The sequence below is a fragment of the Fringilla coelebs genome, assembly GCF_963513975.1.
Source record: "Fringilla coelebs genome assembly, chromosome: 6".
Taxonomy (NCBI): Eukaryota; Metazoa; Chordata; class Aves; order Passeriformes; family Fringillidae; genus Fringilla; species Fringilla coelebs.
In genome coordinates, this window is record NC_140034.1 from 33736455 (window position 1) to 33755174 (window position 18720).

Consider the following 18720-nt stretch of genomic DNA (forward strand, 5'->3'; position numbering starts at 1 on the left):
CTTCCAACCACAGAGGCCAATCAGAGAGGACCTGCAATGAGGAAGTCCCAGGACAGTCCATGGAATCCCCCTGCTGTACAGTGACAGGGAACAAGGGGCTCTTGTGGGGCTGAAAGGGGACCTGTCAGCAGCACAGCTCACCACCACAAGGTCCCACACTGAGTAAAACTGAAGTACTCTCCTCTTGCAGACCATCATTGCTTCCTGTACTTTGGGAAACTGCACTGGATGGGAAAACTGCTTCCTGCTTTCCCCAGATGTCACCTGTGAGGGTCTCCCTCCCTGAAACAGGTTCCCCACAGTCCCAGTGGCAGTCCCTCTTCCACTGCAGGGTCTCAGGAAGCTTCCCTGATGCAGGCTCCATCCCTCCTGCCATGGCAGAGCGCAGCAGCAGCAGCCATCCTGCAGCAGGGGCAGAGGGAGAGAGATAGTGCTCCCTCACTCCCACAGATCCCAGCCAGGTGGAGCAGGCACTCAGCTCCACATGGCTCTCAGCCAAGCTGACCCAGCACTCTCATGGGCTGAAAGCTCTTACAGCTTCATACTCTGGGTTAGAGAGATCAGCCTGACACAGAGTAACCCTGCCCATGCCAACTTCCCATCAGCAGCTCTGCAGTCCCCCAAAATATGTGAAGAGGAAAAGTGTGAGCCAAGAGCTGAAAGGAAAGGCCAGAAGCTGTAACTGGAGGGCTAACAGCCACCCAGAGACTCACCATTTTGGCAGATGATGAGTGGCCATGGCAAAAACATACAGGTGAGCCCTTGCCAAACATCAGGAGACTCCTGACCCTCATACACTGCTCCCCATATGGGCTGCTACTGCCCCAGCTGTGGACTTGAAGGGGTTGCTAGAGGAGCTGGCAGCTGGAAGGAGGCTCTGCATGAGCAGTGGGGCTCACAATGGATAAGGGAACTGCAATGATGAGAGTGAGATGAGGAAAACACGCTACATTTCTTTATTTTTGCCACTGTACTCGGAAGAGCTGCATTGTAGCTTCTGCTGCCTCTAGGGAAAGGATGCTCAGTCTTAAGTGTGTGAAGGACCATGGCCTCTGGTGGGATGCAGTCCCCAGCTGTCTCCCACACCTGTGCCCACACGTCATGCAGCATCAGGCTGCAGGCACAGAGCCACTCTGCACTGGGACAGGGACATGCCATGCCCACACCACTGCAATTGGAAGCCACTGGCTTCTTCTCAAACAGAGGTGGATCTGACAGGCCTTGCCAGTGGGCTACCAAAGGGTCAACAGCAGAGGAAGAGTGGGAGACGATGTAAGGAAATGAAACAGCCTGAGATACAAGATCCCTGTTTTAGCAGCAAGCCTCATCAGCCTTCTCCTGCACATCCTTCTCTCCCCTATCTTCCAATCCAGCTGTTAGAAGCTAAGCCATCAAAGCCCATCTGCCCCAGTGTCCAGGCTGCAGACCTGCCTCTCTGAGGGAACATAAATACAGAAAATACACTAACAGGACTCTGCTACCTCATTTCTTACATGCACTGCAGAAACAATGTGCACACTGCAAAGTTTTGATAGTGTTTCAACCTCAGATCCCTCCAAACCACCAGCAGGGGCAAACTCCCTGAGATTTCATCCTATATTCATAACTTGAAAAACACTGACAATAAACTCACAGAATCTTTACATAAAATGGAAAAAGGGAATGTAAGGAAAGAAAAGGGACATAGGAAAGGCAGTCTGAGTGCTACTATCATGGCCATTTAATTGGAAAATACACTAAGGTCAGGAATTCAAGTCACTGGATTGCTGTAACTGGCTCAAAAGCCACTAAAACAAAGTCTGTGAGCTGGGGTGAACAATCCCAGTTTGATAAATACAGTCTTGTCCTCCTTCAATCCCTCCTACAACACTTCACTAAGGTATTTATTTCATGAGCACATCAAAAGGGATTACTGCTATATGAAATAATCCCTGGGAGATATCTGTCTAGTAGTGGGGCAATTGTGATACAGAATAAAAACAAATCTGACCTAACTTGTTCATGCCACTGCTTTTATTTCAGAGGGATTTTGCTTTTCTTTGGGATTTTTTTTTCCCCATTAAGGTTTGAGCATTAAGCTCAGATTGAAAGTAGAATGGAAAAACTTGAGTCATGGCTGAAACTGAATGACACAGAAGATTTACTGGTTTGACTCCCTTCTTCCAGTGACTTCTATCATACTCCCACTGCCATGTGGCTCTGGTATGATTTCCTAGTGCTGCATTCCCACACTTCCCAGAGCTGCTTCATCAGCCCTGCCAAGCAGTTAGAGCCACTGCCTGGCTCTTCACAGGAGGCTGTACATTCCTGACAGGCAGAGAAAAGCCAAGAAACCAGAGCAGGAATGCAACAGGCAGCCTGCACCGGCCAGGAGCTTTGGAGTACATTCCAAAATGGCCAGTGCTGGAGACATATATTTGTCAGGGAGAAATTTGTTCCAAATCAGGAAGCAGCTGTTCTTCCATTCCAGCAAAAACTGCAGAATTACAGCCCTTGCAATCAGTATCCTGCACAGGCAGCACCACACAGAACCTCTCTCACCTGAAATGACTTCCAGAAGTAACATGAGTTTAAGACCATCCCTGAAATCTTCCTCTATGTTCTCAATCTGCGTCCCAGCCTTGCGGAGGTGAGAATTACACCATGCTGTAAATGTCTAAAACACAGAAAAGGAAAGGGGGAAAAAAAACAGTAAAAAACCAGTCAGTAATCTTCCCACAAACCAAACAACAGTTCCCAACCAAATCAGTGCTGCTAAGTACCATGACAAATGCTCATTAAGTTATCATCTCTCCATGCCATGTCCTCGTGGAGCACAAGCACTTGCACCTCTAAACACCCAAAGAAGTTGCAAGATGTTTCTGTAGCAGAGGGAATCTGAGACAGTCACTTCACAGCTCCAGTACATCTGATGTTCTGGAGAGGCTTCTCATTTTCTGTTTGGCTTAGAGTACCTTGAAAACAATTTTTAAGCAAGCTAAGTGCTCAGATTGCTAAAGACTTCCAGTGGTATTAGATAGCACATATTTATATGAAGGAGAACAGAGAACAGCATTCCAGATGATCTCGTCTCTAGAGAGGTGCTTGAGAAAAAAAAAAAAAAAGAACCATTCTTCAACTGCCTCTGGTCTACTCCATCCCCAGCAACTCTTAGACACTGAAGGAGAGCATGCTGAGCTCCTCAGGCACATAAATCACACTCCAGTAGTGTCTGCCCTGCTGCCTCCATTCTCACTAACTGCTAAGCAGACCTCCCCTTCCTGTGATCATCCCACCTCCCACCTTTCCTCCTCCATCACATGGAGGAGTAAATACTTTCTGAATGAGCATAGCATCACCCCTCCCAGCAGAAATGCAGGTCCCTGAAAGGATACAGGTAACCATTACTTAGTGACACTAGTGTCTAGCACAGCCCCAAACTCCCACTACTTGAGAGCCTCTGGCAGAAGCATCATTGCAGCCATCTCAAAAATAAAATCACAGCCGCTCTGTAATTAGTGATACCATGCACCACCCTGGAATAATAAGTTTGAAGTGCAGGACAGACTGAGGCCCAAAGTACAATACAGCCAGTATTATGCAGGCTAAAAAAACCCTTTTTTGAAAGCACCTTCTGACCTCAACTAGTCAAGACAAAAGTATCTCTCGTGTGAGAGAAATTAATTTCACCACAACAGATGACAGCATGTTTTTTGTGGTTGCAATCTGTAAGCCCATGCTCTGAACAATGGGCATGTGGGGCACTGACAGGGGAGAGACCATCTCTTCCAAGAGATGTGACAGGAGTTATCTCAAAAGAGTACCACGTGAAGTAGTCTGAAAGAGAAAAGTTTGATGGTCAAAGCACAAGAAGCAAATATAAAACATCTCAGACAACTCTGTGGGGCCTAGACTTAGATAGGTGAATCAAAGAGCTGAATCTCATCTGATTGTGCAGAAGCTGTTTGACACAAAACTACTGTTTGAAGAGTAAATGGTAGCAACTAGGAGGACAAGTTTGTTCAAGTGCTAATGAATGTGTTTCCCAGTGTTTGAATAGCAGACCAAGTAAACCCTTTCCTTTGTGCAACCTGATAACCCCTCCATCACTCTCTAAATAGAAGTCTGAGGTTACTCAAAAATGAATGTATCCAAAAGCTCAGTGCTACCACAAGGAAAGTCTTCCCTCCCTCTCGCAGATGTGGTCCTAGAGCCAATTCAACTCACTGACCCAGCAAAGAAAATTGTTTACTTTCTTAAGACCAGTCTTCTGCTCAGTAGTGCACAGAGACAGTTCAGAAGAATTTTAACAAGCCTCCACAAAAAAAACCTGGGCACACAAGGGCCAAGCAGGAGGGTGGAGTGGACCACAGCAGCCAGGCCATTTTAAGCTGTTGGGGAACCACAGAAGGCAGGACTCATTTAATACTGAATCACAGCACGGCAAAAATTTAGCAATGCTTTACTACTTATACCATGCATGGGATTTCAAAAGAAAGATTACTCCAAATGACAACAGGATTGTTCTTCGTTCTTCAGTCTCAAAGCTGGGCTTTCACTACTATTGAGCTCACCAGACCACAAATAGTGTGGCAGAATCTTTCCTTGGAAAAAGCATTGCTCAACAGCTGCCAAGCCTTCCACTGCTGTGCTCTGGCCTTGTTCTCCACTGGGACTGTGGAATGGAGCAGGATAACAGCACAGCTGTAAATACTTTTATGGCAATGGCCCTTTGGACAGATGCAAGTATTGTGAAAGTCTGGGATCTCTTTTTACAAAATAGCCTGGTTTCCTTCCAGATTTGGAAGCTTGGAAAAAAGAAGAGTAAGTAATTAAGCACCTTTTATTGCTTTTTATTGTTAATCCCTTGAGAAAAAAAGAGGTGGTGAGTTTTGGAGGTTTTTTTGAATAAGAGTGGTTTTATTTGAAAAAGGCCCTGTATCCTGAAGTACATCCTTTTGATGCTATTTCTTCATTCTGCTGCTTGAGCTGTATTTCAAGAAGAGAGGTCACTGGGTTCCCTTTTGCAGCTAGGCTACTTCACTCTTCCAGAAAGGGGAAATGAGAACAGAGATGCTTTCAAATGCTATCACCATCATCATCATTATCATCACATGTCAAAGTATGAGAGTAAATTTTGTCAGAAAGGTTGTGGATGCCCATGAACCTCCTTCTCATATCTGGAAAGCAGACGAAGCAAAATACCTTGAGCTAGTGTCTGGCCCTGCATGACATTACAAAATTCATGTTGGTTTGAGGAGGAACCCTGAGCACTAACTCACAGGCCACAAGGCTGCACTTTTATTTCTTGTCTGACTTCTCTGAAGTCATTTCAGTTTTGTTCTCCATCAGCCCAAAGCAGATCAGACATCTCTGCTTTAAATCACTGATAATTCCAATAGAGCTCTACAGGGCATCCCTCTGCACAGTTTGAGGGTTGAAGAGAGTCACCAGCTCTACACTTCCAAGAAACACAAGTTAAATGCAAACCACAAATCTTCTAAACTTTGCTTTATTAAAAAGCCTGGCAGGATAACTAGATGTGTGAGAGGATTTTTATTGCTGCAAGAGTTACCTAGGGCTTGGTAGGAAACAAAATCCCAGAGCCAGCACCAAATTCTCAACTGGAACCATCTCCATCTCATCATGGCCTCAGCCAGGCTGAGTGACACAATGCCACAGAACACTGCCATTAGCCTTGAGTGGCAGAATGGAACTTCAGCTTCTCAAGAACAGAGACCATGAAGGGTGAATAGACGGAGCACACAAAGTTTCCATGAGACTGTTTCCAGATGCACAGACATGTTCTCAAAGCATTTTCAGATCCCACAGGAATTCCAACAACATAATACTATAAGGAGCACAACAGCATACGTGAACAGCAACAACCAGTACCCTAGTGTGGATGCATTAGGCCATTTTACAAGAAAGCAGGATTATGAATGCATTTAATAACTGCAGTGGGACTCACAAACTGTATTCACCACAGATCAACCCAGAGCAAAATCTATCAAAACATAATCACCAGAAAATAGCTTTATGTTGCATTTACTGTACATACTGCAGAGGGGTAAAATACCTTCTTACTTCAAAGCAGTAAACTGGAAAGAGATCTGACAGATAGGAGAAGCCTGAAGAAATGCATCAGAAAAGCAGAGTGAAGCAAGACAAGGGAGAGCTGAAATTTTTCCTGTCCACTGAGTCCTGCAATCCTGGCAGAGCCATTTTTACTGACTTGGCTTCATGCATCTGCACAGGATCCTTTCTGTTATTCTAGGAAACCTACTGAAACCTCCCACTCACCCCAGCCCCTTCTGGGCTACGCAGCCACTCCTCCCCACGCCTTGAGTCACAGCTACCAGTGGCAATTGGCTTGGTGGCAGCTAAGCCCTGCTGTGCTGCCTGGCACCAGCAAACAAGTTTTCAAAAGTGGAAAGGGCTGTCAAAAGCAGCCAGCCTCCTTTCTGATGCAGGCCTGGCCCTGGGAGCAGCTAGGTAAGGGGAAAAAAATCACAAAAAACCGCCACACCTGCATTTGTTGTGGTGAGGTGACTTGCGCCCAGTTCAGAGGGCAAAAACACACTGCCAGGCAGGAAGCTGCTCAGAAACAGCAGAGGTTTTTCCTTGCTGTTTGCAGACACAGAAGTCTGGAGATTATTCTCCTGCTTACTTCTAACTCCCTGTCCCAAAGACAAGAAAACAAATAGTCTGTTAACCTTGAGGCTTATGGAAGTTTTAGAGCTGGAAAACTACTTACTGTTAAATAATAGCACAGAAACCTCACACCATAAATTTTCTGTGGCAACTGCACAAGAGGTGCAAACAGAGCTGTGTTTCTTGGCCCTTGGATCTTTCCACATATTGTACTTGCACTTTTATTTTTGGACACAACCGACTGCCAGGATACCCCTGCAGGTCTGCTTCTTGTTCACTGTTCACTATGGAAGATGTCTGACAAAGGAGCACATGTGTTTGCATGTACATGGATGCATTTCTCATCACTGCTCTCTGTACTCCCTGCTCCTATCTAGCTATGATTTGTAGCTTTTTGGGTTTGTGGGTTGGCTTTTTTTTTTCCTTTTTACATCCCAGCCTAATCCGCAAGATCCCGGACAACAAGATCAATATTGCCATTGGCTGCTGGGTCCTGCATGAACAATAGCACACTGGTATTCTACCACAATACAACCTGTCAGATAATAAAAAGAATAACAAATGTTATTAAATGCAAGCAAATATGATCAACTGTACCGCTGCCTCAGCATATTTACTGCTGGGGTATCCTCTGCAAGGCTACCTGTACACCTATTTTAACAGTCATGTACACCCTTTTTCTTGACACAACACGAAGAAGTCCTTGCTTCTTCACTGTATTAACCCTTGCCCAGTCACGAGTAGTTAAAACAACAGCCAGGTGATAGCTAGTCAAAACTCTAATGAGATACCATCTTCAGCTAGGTCCTTCCAGCTGCCTCTCAGCCCTGTCAAGTGCAAACCCACCCATAACACTTGTGCATACACACATGCACTCTCTGGTATTCTCTGCACTTCCCCAACATTTGCTTTTGTTCCTGAAAGCCAATAACCTTTCCCCTCCACACTTATTTCCAATCTGAGTACCTTTCTGGTACCAAAGCGGCTCAGGCAGAAATCCTGAAAACCAGGGAAGCAGGACAGTATGTGAACATTTTAAAGTTTAAAGAATGTTTCTGCCTCAAAAGCAGTGGCACCAACACCACTTGGAGCAAATCTAGAGAGCTCTTTGCTGAAAGAAGGCAGTCATAGAGCACTTTGGCTGCTGAGCAATTTTAGCAGTGTTAACGCCAAAGCTACCACAGCCACATAAATGACAGATACTAAAAAAATAAATAAATGGTCAGTTTCATCTCTTTGTGGCTGTGACAGTGACATTCCAGCTTTATCTAACCTTTCTAGATGCTCTTTACTTCTCCCCTTGCTAAATCCCCCTTCCACACAGCCCTGCTTTCCGTGGGTGAATGTAAACTTTCTGACACAGCCAAGAGACTGCCATATTTGTGTAACAGCCCTGGAGAAGCTGTAACTGAGCCAGAGCAGTGCTCGTTGCCTCTCTTCTGACAGGAGAAAGGTCTGGATTTAGCAGAAGAATTCACTGAGCACTGCTTCTCCAGACCACCATCACTGTGCTCAAAGAGCAGCAGTGTTCACAGCCACCAAGGCACCCTCATTCCTGGTGTTTATGCTGGGGATGAATTTTAATCAAGTACTTCAACACAGCTCTGCTGTTGAGATTTGTCCACAAAGGTTTGGCTCCTGTTAAGAGGGGGATGGAGCTGCTAGCACACAAATCTCAGTCTAGTGGCACAGTTTGATGCTGTCTACACATGCGCTCTGCAAAGCGAGGTCTTGAGTGGGCTGAAAGCTGTGGGTGTTAGCCCAGGCTTTCTTCTAGTGTTGTAGGGGAAATGACAGCAGGACTCCCTTTCCAGTCACCAGAAAAGAAAGCAGGATGTCCAAACAGCATTTCATACATGGCCGAAAAACAAAATCCATTTGCTCAGCTGCAAATGCTGCACTTCTGCTACTCACGCAGTTAGCAGTGCACCCGGGCTTCTGACTGCACAGCTGGGCTGCATCCCCTGCCTGGCCTGACACAAACCCTCTGTGGCTCCTGTTTACTGCAACACCATACATTCCTTACAGGACTGCTGGGACAACGCAGCTATTTCCTGCAACAACTTTTATACCCAAGTCCACGCTGAAAGGAATTTTATTTAAATTATCTGAAACAAGGACTGATGCAATCATCTAATAACATTTAATAGTTTATTATAGCAGGCAGAAAACTGCACACAGAGCTGTTTTTAAGGATTACTTAGTAAGGATTACTAATAAAGCAGTCCAGCTGCCCCATAATGGGATCCTTTCTACCTTGGTAGCCTGGATGCTGCACATACTGTATCAATTAAGGAGGATGCTAGCCCACAGCCACCACAACTATCTCCCTCTTGCTACTTGAACAGAGAGACCAGGCCATCATCATCTTACCAGCTGGAAGGATTTAGCTGGGGAGGCCATGAAAAATAAAGTTCCACAATCCAGTTTCCCCTCATTCAGCAGTAACTCATTTACTAGCATTACTTCTCAGGGTCTCATGTGATTTTCCCTTTTCTAATGCTACTGCTCTGAATCCTCCTTTCACATCTTAAAGCACTTGGAAGAAATGCTGGGGTCTCGTGGGTGGCTGCTTAACACTCTCCCCACACTCAACACAGACTCAATTGACAGGCTTGGTTGCAGCTTCTTTTTCTGCACAAGTCTGTGATATAAGCTGACAAGGAGGTGCTCATTTAATGGGGCAGTAATTACAAAGTAATCCTAGATCCTGTCAACACCCCGGCACAAGAAAGGCTATGGCTGGACATAACAGATCACACCAACAACCCCAGTGAAGAAAGCTGGGCATTAAAAAGCTCTTCTGGGGATACGACTGGGCCATTGAATATTTTCTATGCCCATATGCTGCACGTGACAGAAGCTTTATACACATACATATTATTGGTTTTTAATAGTGATGGAGGAAGTGCAGACCTACTACAGCCCTACTTCTGTATACTACACCTCTTGCATTACTCCTTGGTGTGCTTGGATGTCTGCTAGAATGCCCAAAAATACTCAAAAATGGCTGTCCTCTCCCCTCAGGGGAGCCCTAGAAATTGTAGATCCTCCACACAAACCTCATCACAAGTATAGAGAGCCATCAAAAGGGCCTTTTATTTGAACCTGAATTAAGAGAAAAATCACCATTTGCCATACTCCCCAATCTTATCTTCCAACCTGAAATACCTTCACTGCATGCTGCTTTGCATTGGAAGCCACATTACAATTTTGCAAAGAAGAAAGGCATTTGATAAGCCTTTTTGGTATTTATGTTCCAAGCCCAGTCTCCAGGACACAGGGGTAGTTCAAAGAGCTTGGTTTGTGTCGAGAAGTTACATTATCAGCAGCTGACCTCTAAAGAATTACAGGTATGATGCTCAATGAGATGAAGGCTGCACAATGAAGAGCTTTGCTTTCCAATAGAGTTGGCCTTTTAGAAGGGCTGAAGGAATTGCATGGATATTCTCAGAACGAATCATTACAGACACTCACAGCACAGTTTCACCACCTCCACAGAAGGAGTTCAGTACGACTAGCATCAGTGCTAATGCACTGTTCTGGCTTAATTGCAGCTGCTGAGTTCCAAGTTGAAAGACAAAATATAGTCCACACTACTTTCTCAAGTGCTATGCCCTGAAAACAGGAGGTATCATTACACTGTACTGTGCACTACCAGCATCTGCTCAAAGAACCATCTGGTGGCTGCATAAAGACTTACTGAAGGTGAAAAGGCAAATTGTAAGTCTACTTGCATTTACCAACTCCAGAGCACAGCCCCTGCATTTTGGAAACACAGAACTCGGTCACTTTTTAGCCACTTTCCAAAACCCATCTCTGCAGCTTGGGATGAGAACAACAGTACAGCAGTAAGAGCTCCATCCCTAAGTGTAACAGCATAAGACAGCTTGGATCTCACCGGTAGTGTGAAGTTTTCCACTTAAGTCTCTCTTTGTCCAGAGGAGCTAGGAGCTGCTGTACAGAGAAAATAAACTCTTCTGACAGCCAATTCATCCTTTTGGACACTAGCAATGAATCAGCAGCACATCACTTGCAAGAAGCGCCAAGTAAATTCAGCACAGGAGTTTTCATTTTTGCTCACTGGAATACAGTTCTCAGTGTTCACACAGTTTTTAATTCTCATATCCTGGAAGACAGGACAGAAAAAGAAAAACCCAAAGTCTGCTCCACACTGGTTTCCCAGGGCATGGTGTTAACTGCTTTGGAGCCAGAACACACCCTCTTATTAGCTAGCAATGGGCTGAAGTGGCGAGGGCAGAAATCTCAATCCAGCACACTTCCTGTCCAACACAGGGTAAATATTTGTTCTCCTCTACATTTGTGCCTCTGGAGCCTTTAACTCCACTTCTGCTACAAAGCTGCACCATTTCATGAAGAATCTGCTTCTGGTATTTGAAAGCTACTGACCATTAAATCAAGAGTTGGCTGGTATTTCAGACCAGTAAAATATAAGCTCTCTTTATTCCTGAGTTACCAGAGAGCACTAATAGCTAGGAAAACACAAGAACCCTTTGAACATGCAAAAACAATGAAAAAATCCCCAAAACTATTCAAGGATATCAACTGGCTAGAAGTAAGGTCTTTTAGAGTTTATCATGAAGTTCAGACTAGCAAGACTCTTCATTATACTTCTCTCTCCTATGAAATCAGCTCATAAATGTCAACTTGCCTCCAAGGTCTCTCATAACAAAAATTAAACAGAGCTTGTCTCTGCATTTTATATGCTGAATTTCCCATGTGCTTTGTAGCATTTCAAGATATACTGGAAGAAATCACTTTACCACACTAGGATGAAACTATTTATAGACTGACAAGTGGCAACAAACCACTGAAAGCCAGACTGTTAGATTCCTGGAAGCTGAACTCCCACTGCTCAGCACAGAATAGGGCCAGGACACAAGGATGAAATCCTCCACAAGCAGCCTTATATTCCTGATGGCAGGCCTGCACACTTTACCTCTCACCATCTAGGTTTATTCAGGCCCAGTACTGATTTCATCATGAAGGTGAGGTGTCACCCACCTGGTCCCAGGAACAGGCTGGGGGGAGGACAGAGAACACCTGGCACTGTAACACAAAGCAGGACATGCAGCTCTGCTCCAGCTCTGGCCTGAGAGCAGGGGCCAAAGGTACAAGACTTCTTTTAACTTGAAGCAGGTCAGGGAAGCACCTTCCCTCTGGTGGATGTACAGGCTCCAATGAAGACTTGTCTTGCTTCTGCCTTGAAGGAATATGTGTGGGGCCTGACAGTTTATTCTAAGTCCAGAGAGCCAGGAGTGCAGGAGCTGATCTGGCTAAAAGCCCTTCTGCAGTGTAGGTTCAGAGACATCTGGGACTGCCCAGAGCTTCCTGGGAGGATTCACAGGTGGTGTTTTTTCTGTGGCTCTTCTTTGGCTGTTTACTTTGCTGATGATGGGAAAGGGAGGAAGAGGAAGTTACAGCTTCATTTATCCAGGTTTTTAAATACAGAGCTATGTAAACAGGTTGACTAACTGAAACAACTGAATGTATTGCCCACTGCTCTGTATGGATGCTGCAAAACTAGCACAAAGCACTGGCAAAAGTTTAGGGACTATGGAGCTTTAGAACATAAAAATCTTGAAATAATCTGGTTTTCTAAGGGGTGATGGCAAATGTTTTGGATAAAAGAAACGACAGCTGCATTTCAAGCAAGAAAGAGCCTCCAAAACAGTGTTTGGCATGAAGCCTTAGAGCTCCCTGTTAAAGAGCAAGGAGTCAGAAAGGATAGGCTGCATGGCACGCATACATGTACTATGTATTTGGGCTTCACTCCCATCACCAGTAATACCAACTCTTGGATAAAACACACATAAAAGAAGTAAGATTTTTGGATACATTTATCCCCTTAGCCATCATCACTGTCCCTGACATGATGTGCTGTCAACATTCAGAGCTCTCACAGTCATTTGCAACTGTGAAAATGCATAATTCCCAGCTCCAGAAGAGTCAAGGTCTACAAATGTTAAGGTCATTCACCTGAAATGGGATTTTCCAAAATTAAGAAAATTGCTCCTGGGTCAAGATGACTCTGATTCACATGTGCTACCAAAGAAGTAAGGGCCGTGAAGATGCACAAGGATCTTACTGTGCTAGAAAGTACCATACACAGGATGAAAAGCTGCTCTGTGCTCCAAAGCACTGCAGTGTGAGACTTGAGATGAGGGTGGATGTAAGCAGGCAGTATCAGTCAGGGTGCTTGGCAGTGGCCTCAGCACACCCACAGCCTACCTCCTGTCATTTCCTATATCAAGATCATAGTAAACTAGAGAGACATGATCCACAAAGACTGATCCGCTCTGAAAAAGGAACAAACAGTTCACAACCCCTACAAGCGACACAAACGTGTGTGAGCTGCAGTGCCCTGTGCGTGAATCCCCCCCACTCCTCAATGTTTGGAACCATCAGGTTGTTCCAAATGGCTACATCCCTGCCACAGCGCCTTCTGCTCTGGCTTGGTCCATGCCGCTGGTGCTGCCAGCATAACCTAAGGGAAACAATGTAACTGTGCCAGTCTACAGCACATCACACCTCAGCAAGTCAGCCAGCACAAACAAAGAGCTAGAAAGCAATCGGAAATGCAGAGAGCAGACAGCTGGCATCAGGGGCTGATACAAGTGCAGGCTGACATCTCACAGCAGAGGCTGAAACAGGGCCTTAAAACAAAGATAGGTACTTCATATTTAATAAGGTGAAGAAAGGGATGGTACTGAAGAGACATGAACTGAAGGGCATGTTTAAAAGTGATGGATGACAAAAATTACTGCTGCAGCTGTTTGGGTGAGTATGATTGGATCACTTCGTGGAGGTCAGAAAAAAAGGAATTGCCATTACTCAAACAATAAGATAATTGAGAGTCGGTGTGAGAGCTGCATGAAGATTCATCAGCCATTCTGGAATAAAATGTCAGGTCAGAGCAGGGAATGTCACACCTATTGTTGGATAAAAGGATTTAACTGATTGGGGGGAAGGCAAGATACTGGATGTTTACATGAAGGCACTGCAAAAAAGTCTCACTGCTAACTCATGTGAGCAGTAAATGTATCCTGAAGTGCAAAATACAGAACTGAACCTTGGGAACCCCAAAAAGGGACCACCTGAGCACCCCTTCTCCCTCCCACCTCCACCCCTGCAACACAGAACTACAGAGAGACTGAGAAGGTGGAACTGCTCCTCCATCTATCCCCAAGCAGATATGCTCCTTTCACCTGCACAAAAGGAGCAGCAGGAGTTGTCACCTTTTACTGCTGTGACCTCTGTAAAGCGAGCACAGACAACTGGGGTGGGACTGAGATCCACACTTCCTCAAGAATGAAAAGAAGCTAAGTCTTTAGTGAGAAGGTAAGTCTTTAGTGTGGCACAAGCTTTCCAGTGTGTCCATTCCGTGTCTAATTGAACCTGCAGGCCTTCAACAGTGCACAGACAAGCAGTGTCAGGATGATCAGATCCTCAGTGAATTACTGGGAGTTGACCGCAGGAATTTCACCTCCCAGGCTTTAACGCTTAGCTGGCCTCACATATTTGCATAGTTGTAGTTTCAACAGTTCTTTCACTTACAGTTTAAATGAAACCACTAATAGCAAAAAAATTATATAGATCAGTGTCTCCATGTCCTACGGTTGTGGGGACAAGTATTTATTAAGGTAATGACCATATTTAAATTTGAATTGCATCGTCACTTTCTTTTAACTGGATACCAAAAGCATGAAAGCTACTATGGGTGGTGAGATTATGAAGATGATCTTTTCTGGAATCTTAAGACATATTCTGTGCTTAGACATGAATACGTCATCTAAGAGTAGAATATAATAGGATTTAAACTCTCTACAATAGCACTGAATAGCAAGTTATTTCTCAGTGAACATCACAGCCCAGGAGGGGTCTAATTAGTGAGCATCTGCATGCCACTGCAAGCTTCTAGCACTGACTTAACACCACACCACTCCAAGTGATGGAATCTCCTATCTTCATGCAGTAAGTATAGTCCTGACTGGTCCTGAGGTGTGCTTTGAGTGCTCTGTGCCAAGTCTGTGAGTACACCTGGACAGCACAGTGAAAAGCAGTGTACAGTATCTAAGCCAAGGCACCAGAAACACTGCTGGTAGCACACCTTAGCAATGGCTATCTAACCTAGGAGCTGTGACAGGCATCTAGGGCACAGTCCCCTGCAGAGATTAGGACCCAGCAAACATGGGAACTGAGGCTGAGTATACTACAAAGCAAAGAAGGGGTGTTCACATCTTCCCAGCATGTTGCATTCAGACCAGGATGCAGATCTTAAAACAGAGTAAGAAAAAAAAGACAGCTGAAGATTAAAAATTATGATAAGGCATAATTACAGCAGGAGTTTTGTTCCAGACTGTTGTGGTCCAATGTTTCAGACATCCCCAAGAGTCCAGCAGTTGCATTAAGAGAGATGGAGGCAATGCTGGCTCACCCAACATAACATCTGGCTGAGGACAGCACAGCACTCTCCCGTGCATGCTTCAATTTGCTGTCTTTGCTCCAAACTCCGCTTCTTGGCCCTGCCCACAGCCACCAAAAATTCAGGCTGGGAGTCTAGGGACAATACACTTAACTTTCAGGGGATGCAATCTTTAAAGAGTGTCTTGATCTCATGAGCAAAAACTTGCATTTTTATCTATTTTTATCTTAATTATATTGTCTTGAGACTGTTTATGTAGTTTATCAAAGCAAGAAACACTATCTAAATGAAGTCAGATGTGGGACTGATACCAAGGACAAAAACCAAAAGAGAAACATTCTAGTTTGTTGGGTATTTTTGTCTTCTTTCTTTGATCTTTTATTCAACGGAACCAATAGCAAAGGCAGTTCCAGTTCTTGGTAGCACAGAAGCTCTGAGCTAATATCTATTAGGATTGTTTGCTATTTTAAAAGGTTGTGCTACAGGTTCCAAAACTTTTACAAAAAGGAAAAAAGGAAGCGAGACTTAAACACACATACACCAGGATCTGCAATACTTTGGGAGGTTGTTGAGCTTGTTAGAATAGCTGCCTTAGGTAAAGCCTGGGAAAGGCAGCAAACTTTCTGGACTTAATCCAAAGGCTACCAAGGAGAATGTTTCCACTGACTGCTGGGAGTTGGGTTCAGGCCCTGCACTGTGGGGGAGAGTGGCAGAATGACAGAAGAAGTCTGATGACTCTAACCACATCCAAAGGAGCCGTAAGGAGCTGCTGCATTATTTAAAAGCAGTCACGCAGAACACTTGACCAGATATTATTGGGAAAAATTGATCTCTTTTTAAACCTAGCAGCAAGATTTTCACCATCCTGATGACAGGAAAGCCTAAGGGAACATAGCAGGAAACACACTGCAGGAGGAACTGGGAGGAAAACACTGCTAACCAGCCAGTTAAGCCCATCAGGAAATGTTTACTCTTTTTTATTTTTCCATGTCAAAACGCTGGAGGCTTCAAACTATGCTCTCTGAGAGACAGAGAACAAAGGGACATAGGGGACACAAGTCCCAGCATCGATGTCCTGGCCAAACAGACATTGCCATTGACTGGTGAGGACTTGGGGACCAGCCCAGGACTGCCTTCTGTTAAAGTCATGCTCTGCTCCACAGTCACCCTCTGAATAGATGTGACAAGCCCAAATGTAACCTACATTACCAACACCACTCTACTGTGTCTGGCCTGGGAAATTGGCACACAGGGCAGTCAGGAAAGCACATGAAATATTTGAACACAGAAGCTGAATCTGTAGCAACTCCAATGGCTGAGGACAGACTGTGATCTAAGCACTAGCCACAGACACAGTCAAATTCTTGCATTTTCTCATTTCTGGGAGATGAAGTCAGAGAGCTCACCACAAGAGAAGACATATGACGTAAACTGGATGGTGAGTGCCAGAACTATGCTGGAGTTTTTTCTTCCTGTGCTCCACACACATCCAAAGCCTTTCCATTTATAGGAAAGGCCACTGGTATAAAAGGTGCATTCTACATCACACCAGAGGAGGCATCATTCTGAGCATGAAAACGTTAGCTCAGTTAAGGAATAGGAGGAAGATGTCCAATGTTTTCCCTCACTAAGAGAAGCCTTCAGATGGACAGAGGACTGAAAGAGAGAAGAAAAATCATATATTTTCACCAAGGAAAATGAATATACCTCTGAGTTTATGGTGTGCTACCAATTTCTAATAAAAAGCACTAGATAGCCTTTTTTTTTCCTTAAACAAGCTTTAGGCTGGAAAAAAAGATTGGAATAATTCTTATTTGCCATTACAGATGTCCCAAATTACTGTGTATTAATGCAGATATCTCAGAAAAGAGCAAAGATAGAAGAAGAGTAAAACCCCAGCAGAACCAAAGTTAAATTTTTACAGGCAACTTTACATTATTTGTCAGTATTTTCCCTTCCTTACTGTAGCTACATTTCAACTTTAACCATACTCCCATGTACTTGCTTCTTAGATTGTGAGTGTTCCCAATTGACGGCTGCAAATTCCCCATTTTTTAAAAAGCCAGTTTCAGGATAGCTCTGACAATTTGGCCTTTTTTCTGCTCTACAGCAAAAAGGTCTGTTTACAGCAACGGTGCATATAATAAAAATATTTTGCTACAAGTCGCAGAATTTTGCTCTAGCATGGAACAGCGATATCTTTTGGGAACTGTACTTCAGATGTATTATGCTCCCCCTTTCCTGTGGAAAGAAAGTGGGAGCTCTGCAGGAACTTGTTTAAAGGCACTGTCCACAATAAGCTACCCAGTAGGATGGTGTATTACAGAGGTCTAATGGGTGCCCCTAATGGGAGATGTAATTCCCCTTGGAAACCACTTCACAGATACAACTGAGGAATTGCTGCTGGACCCCTTACACACCAGCATTCCCAAAGCATTGTCAAGGCACAGGGCACACACACAGTGCTGCCACTTTTGGCACCAATCATGCAGTTCCCCAGTGCAGTGACAGCAGGCTGTCTCTAGGAGGACAGTCACTGGGAAGTGAACACGGCAGCTCACAAGACGGTGGCTTGCTGAAAGAGGAGGGCTGAGAGGCAATGGTAGGGTTTAAGTTTCAATTCACCTGTAGGGAGATGGATGATGAATAGTTGAGGTGACCAATTTGAATAGGGTCAGGCAAAGATTAACTGTTATTTGCCTCTGCTACTGTTTAAAAAGAGGTGATGAAAATTGCAAGATAACTGTTACTGACTCGTTCTGGAACAGGAGGAGGAAAAAGGGGCGATGGGACTCCAGTTTTGTGTTTTCTTGCATAAGAGAAATCAAAAAAATAGCTGAGTGAAGAGGTTGTGTTACAAGTGTTAATCTCAATCTGGCAGTGGTAGCAACAGGCTTAGGTCCAGCAGTAGCTGGAGAGAATGACCATATGAAAAATCTTTACTATACATGAGCATAAATATAGAATTTTCCATTTCTCTTCCTTTTTCCTGGAAGCATATTTCCAGGCATTTATTCCCAAAAGTTTCAAATAGCAAACACTGAAATGATCAGTAGCTCTGTGAGCAAGGAATGATTTTTCCACCTAAAAATTTTTGCATTTTAGCCTTGAACATAATGAAATCCTGCAAGACGAGATATGTTATCAGGTGATATGTAAATCAAATTAATTTTTAACCTCCTGTCAAACAGAGCACAGGAGCTCACTCTACATTTACAGCATTCATGACCACAGGTGCAGTCAGTCCTTAGGGAGATACACTGCAGGATGTGCAAGCTACTGGTGGAGGTGAGCATTTGCACAGGGTGCATCCACAGGTCTCTGTCAAGCTGTGCTACATTCTGAGGAGCAGCTACTACTGCTACTAGTTCAGGTTTCCTTTTGGCACTGGGCTCTGCTGAAACTGCTCAGAAACCACAAACCACACTTTAATAAACAAAACACATACACACAAAATAGAAATTCTGCCACAACTAAAACCCAGCCATCCTTCTGCTCTTTCCACCTCCCACACTGAGCTTCAAACTTGCATTTAGAAAAAGCCAAAGTGACCAGCTCTGTTCAAAGCATTAAAACAGCTGGAACAGACACATCAGCAGTTCTCATCTTTGTATGCAGCCACTGCATATGTCTGCATAAAG

The 18720-nt window shown here is 44.4% G+C and overlaps 1 protein-coding gene across 6 annotated transcripts in view; it reads right to left on the reverse strand.

The window, feature by feature from the left end:
- Positions 1 to 18720, reverse strand: part of ACTN1 (actinin alpha 1) — an 86332-nt gene that overhangs the window by 43280 nt on the left and 24332 nt on the right. For all 6 annotated transcript variants that reach the window (XM_084207003.1, XM_084207002.1, XM_084207001.1 and 3 more), the window contains exon 2: positions 2542 to 2656. In XM_084207003.1, the coding sequence (XP_084063129.1) occupies positions 2542 to 2656 (115 nt within the window). The remainder of the gene's footprint in view (positions 1 to 2541; positions 2657 to 18720) is intronic.